Source organism: Corylus avellana, chromosome ca11, assembly GCF_901000735.1.
Source record: "Corylus avellana chromosome ca11, CavTom2PMs-1.0".
In the NCBI taxonomy this organism is placed as follows: domain Eukaryota; kingdom Viridiplantae; phylum Streptophyta; class Magnoliopsida; order Fagales; family Betulaceae; genus Corylus; species Corylus avellana.
Genome location: NC_081551.1, coordinates 6,667,585 through 6,674,169, shown reverse-complemented (window position 1 = coordinate 6,674,169; position 6,585 = coordinate 6,667,585). Strand labels below are relative to the sequence as shown.

Below are 6,585 nucleotides of genomic sequence, written 5' to 3'. Positions count from 1 at the left end.
CACAAAGCAAGAGCACGCTCTGTAAATGACACAGATGGAAAATGATTTGACAGAAGTGCATTGATCTGATGACCATCATTAGTAATTACTTAGTGAGTTAGTGTATTTGAGGCCCCACACACCTATTCATCTCTATCATTTTCACTCATTATCATATCTTTTCTGTTTTTTCTTCGCTATGATCATAATATATATTATTACACTTTTCTCTAAAAGATAATTTGTCATATTTATATAGTTGGATAAAAACAAAAATTAATTAATTAATTAATTAGATTAGGTTAGGGGATATATTTTCAGTGTGGCCGGGTAAAGTGTAATAATACATTTTGAGTAGAAATGATTGTTTTCACGTAGCTTTTACATACATATGGAAAAGAAGGGTAATTCTAGAGGTTTGGAATATAAAGTAAAAAATGATTATTTTGATGGTTGGTTGACAGCTTGGATATTCGAATTTCGTTTCATATAAAAATTATTGAAAGCATAATTACAACTCTACCTAAGTTGTAATCATGATTGAAAAAAGAAAAAAAGAAAAGAAAAAGAAAAGAAAAGAGAGTGATCTTGGCAATTAAGCTACATCACATTTCACATAGTTCTCTTTCTCTCTGTCGGTGAAATCAATCCTTACTATATATATATATATCTTGATCTTTTATATTAGTGTATTTATTTTTCTTGTTTGTTTATATCTTATAATCATGCTCTTATACATGGTTATATTCAAGTAATTCAACCTGTCTCCTACAAATTGTAGCAATGTGGAAGCTTTTTGTTAAAATATGTTTAGTCTACAACCTTACCTTCTTAATTTAACATACTAAAAAATGGCACATCTTTTTATAAGAACAAAATTTAAGAGAATTATCTATTTTAAATAATGAGTAGGTTGTGGTGTAAATGAGATAGTTTGCAAGCAGACGCTTAAATTTGAAACATAAAAAAAAATATAATCCTTCACATCAAATAATTTTTCCTTTTTTGACAAAATATCTTATAGACAAACTACTCTTTGACAAAACTACTAGGGACATGGTTTTAGTTGGTTTTAAAGACTTCGGTGCCAGAGGCTCAGAGGTGGATAAGGAGTTTGGTAGTGAGTGGTAGGTTAGAATGAATTAAAAAATTCATGGGATTGATTTGAATCAAAGATATGATGTTTTCATTTCTATTGTATTTGGTGTTTTTACATTATATGTAAAGGTTATAAAATGAGGTTCTAGACCACATCCTCATAGAAAGTATTCTCTAATGAGTAACCTCAAATACTATACCCTCATCTTACGTACTAGACTGATATATATATATATATATTTTAAAACAAGAGTTGATTTAAGGGTGGATTAATAATGTCATGTTAGCATGATGAGATAGTGGTAAGATACTAATATAGTATACAGTATTACTCTTTAAATATAGAAACGTTCTTTACTTGTAGGCAACTAAGAGTAATTCTAAGTACTCAACTCGTATCTCATTGGATTGATGTGACAGTACCCATCAGTTCTTTGATTTTTTTTTTTTTTTGTTACTGAAGGTTGATCCAAGGAGTTATGGGCACTGTTACATTAGTCCAATAAGATGAAAGTGAGATGAGAATTGAGTATGTAATATTACTCGGCAACTAAAATCCAAAAAGAGTAATTTTACTCTTCACACCTATTGACGTTACGTCTTTTAAGTAGCTAATATATATGAGAAATCACTTTAAAAATACATTACATCAGGTGGTGTGAAGTGAATATGATGAAACGAGTGTATAAAGTTCATTAAAAATGATACTAAGCCGGAGATATATGATGTTTAGGGGCATAATTAGGCACAATTTCCCAAAAATTATGGTAATTATATATTTAATTGATTAAAGGTTTGGATAACCACTAAAAATTTGAAAAGCTCTCCATTTGTTATCCATACAATTATAGTAGTAGAAGATGATGACTCATCCCATACACCGAAAGAATGTTGAAGGGTATGATTTAGAACACAGTGCAAACGTGTTGCCCAAAAATAATGGCAAGGATGGCGTAATTTCAGCCGGAAGAAAGGAGAGGAGGATATATATATAAATGGAGTACAAAATTATGCAGAGGAAATTATGAATATATACATACGATCAATTGGGCATCATACCACCAAAAAAATATGATTAAATGGGTGGCGTATGATGATATATATATAATCATGATTGATTCCCACTCGAGCTCTGAATTATTCATACGTGTATACCCAGTATATACTCTAATAATTATATTCACATTGTCTTGTATCATTCAACTTTCCTCTATTATTTTTATTTATTTATTTTCTTTTGGAATTTACGATTTTTAAAAACATAGTTACGATATATTTTTTGCGATTTGGTTTAAAATCGTACTTTTAATTTGTGAAATTGCAGTACTAAATGCACTTCAAGGGTTCATTTGAGATTGTGATTTTCAAAAAAAAAAAAAAAAGTGTGATTTAGAATAACGACTTTAAAGCATAAAATTTGAAAACACGAATTTTAAAAATGCAATTGAGCGTCTGGTAAAATTGCAGTTTAATTTTTAAAAACACACACCCTTGCGTGCGATTCGAAAATGCATATTTTTCTACGTTTTCGAATCGCAATTTTATAAAAACGTACTATCAAACAATATACTGCCTGCTATTTGATTTAAAATTATATTTTTAATCTGCAAAATCACGGTACCAAACCCACTCTAAGCACGCATATATAAGTTTGAAAAACAGAAGTTAACTGAAATTGACTATATTCCTAAACCCACTAGAAGGTCCATAATACATTATTTTATCCCTCTGTTGGAAAAAATTATATTTAATTATATATGCACCAAATGCTTGAAATTTCGTAGACTGTCTACACCCAACATGTTCCCTGATCAATGGGAGATGTTTAATTAAGGTTAATTGAACAAGCATTCGTGTCCCAGATTGGTTGAATTCTTAAACAAATGATGGAAATTATTGCAAATAAAATTGGGCCCAACAGTATCTCATTATATAACACGTAATACGGCTCGTATGGTCACACATGAAATCATTTTATGCCTAGGTTTCAGGACCTAATTAGGCTCTCTATTTGACCAGGAATCCTAATCTTTCCATTAAAAATACTTAATACTGATTCCTGTAATATTATAAGAAGATTGAAAAAACATCTGTAGCAATAAATATACATATTGGTCAGCTGGCATTTTCCAGTCAAAGGGTTGGGAAAATTGGAAGGGTTTATTTATTGTCCATAGTTGTGCATGTTGCTTCCATTCCATCATGGTTTAAAGGATATTATTGAAAGAAAAAAAAAAAAAAATAGCATGTGCCACTAACAAAAATTTCTTATTCTTGGCAAACAAAAGGTAGATATATGCATGTTTTAAGTGTGCAAGTTGTTTAAGATAATTTCGGGCTCAATCATGGCATGAATTTGATTGTTTCACCGTCCAATATATAATTTTCTCTTGCTAGAATAATGATTTGCCGTTATAGTATGATCGCAAGTAGTTTTTCTTTCATTATTATGGGTATTACAGTTTTTACAACAATTAAAATTTAGAAACTGATGTGACAATTCATGCAACACGGGCTACATTAGCCAATAAAATGAGAATTACTACTCTGCAATTCGTATGCCATTTACAAATGGACGTAGTAGGAAAACTTAGAGGGAAAAAACCAAACCTGTGGGGAGGACTCCCCTCTTCTTTCCTCCCCATCTCCTTTTTTTTTTTTTTTGCCTTTCTTTTTTCAGTTTATTTTTTTGGTTTTTCCGATCAATCCAGTTGCTCTGGCCATTCATTTGCATATGCTGCGCTGCCTCTGTTCGCCCTTCACTGTGCTGCGCCGCTCTTTGCCTCCCCGGAATCAATTGGGCTTTTCACCTCCCTCGCCTCGGTTGTTGTAGTTGTTTGCTAGTTTTTTTATTGTGTTTTTGTTGCATTTTTGAATAAGGATTTGACTTCTCCTTAGATCTACTTTCACGAGTGATCTTTGAGGTGAAGGTTTTTGTCCTAGCCTTTGAGTCGTTGAGGATTAGTTTCGGTGTGAGGGTTTTGCCCTCATAGCCAAGAAAATAAATGTTGGGAATATGGACTACCTATATATTAGATTGAGTTTGTTTGGAGCAAATTGTTTTATAACTGAAGTTTTGGACATGAGTTAGCGGATGTTGAAGTCATAGATAAAACTTGATTGTAAGATTTTTATGTTTGTTTTTATGACGTTGTAATCTCATAGCTTTGACTATGATTTATCAGAGCTTTATGCTTTTTAATGATGTAAGGGCTTTATGCTCTTGATCTTTTTTTCAATGAATAAATATGAAAGAGTCCATTCAAAAAATTGAAAAAAAAAAAAATGACATAGTATTCTAAGCGGTACTTGCTGTGTTTACAAACTTACGTGTAAAGGTCTCCAAACTAAATTATTTTTGCTTATTGTAAGGAATTAAAGCTGGAATTCAACACTAGGGTCTAGTGTCACCCCATATCGGGCATACAATTTAATTCTTGCTTGGAAATTTTCCAACTCCACATTTGGTCAGTTCATTTATTACAATGCTCCCTTGCTTTGCCTTTTATGTTACTTTTTATTTCACTTTTATTTTTCAAGTCATTTTTCAGAATGTATTCTCATTCAATTTCCGTTTGCTTAAGGTCATAAACAATAAACATGTTTGGGAAAAGGGATTAAGCATTTGAGCTGGGAAAGTAAAGGTATTAAGCACCCTCGATGTGGTAATCTGAAGTTCCTTTTTGTGTCTGGATTTGTTTGAATTTGATGTATAGCTTGAGTTGAACATGTTCAAACCGATAACACATCTACGACAGCTATGTAAAAGCAAGCCACTTAAAATACGGCAAATCAACCGGTATAAAATAAATGCGATAAGTGAGCGTGACGAATAGCATTACTCAATTCAGAGCTCAAACCATGTCCAAAACCAGCTCAACTGCCAACCATAAGGTAGGTGTCCAATGTCAACCCATTCCTTTGAGTTGAGCATTTAAGAGAATCCAAGATATTTCTGAAAAAAAAATAATAATAATAAAAAAGAAATACTAATAATGCTAGAAAAATGACTGCAGTAAAAAATGTACAAGGCAGAATATGGTATAGCTTCTGAAACACCAAGTACGTACAACAGTGTCTTAAGCAAGGTGTCAATACTCAATTAAATTATTGACAGAAAAACAACCAGAGCCTGCTTCATTCAAATTCTTTTGCATTTGATTTAAATTCCAAGAACCTGTACATTTTTGTCAATTCTAATGTTGGGCTATCAAATAGAAACAATAGCCAAATGTTTAAGTTATATTTATGGCTCAAAAATGGGTAGTTACTATCTAGAAATGAACCCATGTGACATTTATCAGCAAAGCACCCTATCTTATTCAGTATAAAGTATATAATTCTCAGTTATTTCCGGAAGAACTGCCTCTGTGGATTCCCTCAAAGAATAAACTCCTGCAGCAAAGATAACCTAATTCTTGCAGCAGGATTTCACAATACAGCACTTATTTCCCTTCAAGAATAAATGGATTGTCTTGTCCTCAATATGCCTCTCAGCTGAACCACCTCTTAAACTCGACCATGCGGTGTACAACGTTTCGGCAATTTGCGTCGAGAAACCATTATTGCTAAGATCCAGAAAGGACAACTTCTCTGCCATATGAACAGCAGTTGAAAGCTCTTGAATAAACTGACACTCATTCTTTTGACATGAACTTGCACAACTGTCATCAATTCCAGATGCAGCAGCGTCTACTCTAATTGGATCATCTTCACTATCAGCAACTTCAAGCTGATTGTAGTCAGTGTTCACAGTACATAAACCCTGCTGAGCATTGTCAACTTGTTCTGTTGCGCATCCCTTCAAAGAATTTTCAGATATGTTGAGTTCTTGCTTTAAGAACTCTGAGCTTCCCTTTCCTGTTAAGTTATATTCTAGACTATAATGTTTATCCAGATAGGCATTATCAGCAAGGCTGAGCTCTTGAAGAGAGCCGTTTCCTGAAAAAAAAAAAAATAAAATAAAAAATCAAAATTCAATGATTCAAATTTTAGTTTCTAGAGACTTGACTGAAAACAAAAGTGGGCTTGTGTCTTTAACCTGCTAAAGCCTGAATCATATGAAGAACTCCAGTAAGTCCAAGCTGACACTTCTTAAGGATCAAAACTTTTAGGCAACACCGAGGGTTCATAAGCATTGATGATAATACATTGGTACCCTGCATTAAATTCTTGTTGTCAGCTTCCATCGAACACAGAAAACTTACATACAAAATATCACTTGGAAGTTATTAAAAACAAAATCACTTAGAAGTACAACATCAGGAAAGACCTCATGGAAAAGATTTTTCACATTATCCAAGAGACTTTAATCTAAACAAACAAAAATATAGATTGTTTATTATGTCATCTAAACAGTGGTGGAGCCATAAATTTATCTTTGGAGGGGTCAAACTAGAATGTAATCACAAAATAATTTTTTTTTTGTTTTCGTTATATACTATGTTTATACTATATACAAAAAAAATTGATGAACATAATTCAAAATAGAAATGAAGTTTTTTATAA

At 32.2% G+C, this 6,585-nt stretch overlaps 1 protein-coding gene across 1 annotated transcript; it reads right to left on the bottom strand.

Annotated features, from left to right (window-relative positions):
* Positions 1-5,219: 5,219 nt before the first annotated feature.
* Positions 5,220-6,231, bottom strand: LOC132166661 (protein TONSOKU-like). Its single transcript, XM_059577511.1, has 2 exons — positions 6,119-6,231; positions 5,220-6,018 (listed from the first exon to the last, which is right to left on the bottom strand). The coding sequence occupies exons 1-2, from the start codon at positions 6,213-6,215 to the stop codon at positions 5,489-5,491; spliced, it is 627 nt and encodes a 208-aa protein (XP_059433494.1). The 5' UTR covers positions 6,216-6,231; the 3' UTR covers positions 5,220-5,488.
* Between the last annotated feature and the right edge of the window lie 354 nt (positions 6,232-6,585).

Coding starts and splice junctions, on each gene's coding strand:
- LOC132166661 (XM_059577511.1), bottom strand. CDS start 6,215: ATGCTTATGAACCCTCGGTGTTGCCTAAAAGTTTTGATCCTTAAGAAG. Junction 6,019..6,118: donor TATGATTCAGGCTTTAGCAG/GTTAAAGACACA, acceptor TTTTTTTTTCAG/GAAACGGCTCTCTTCAAGAG.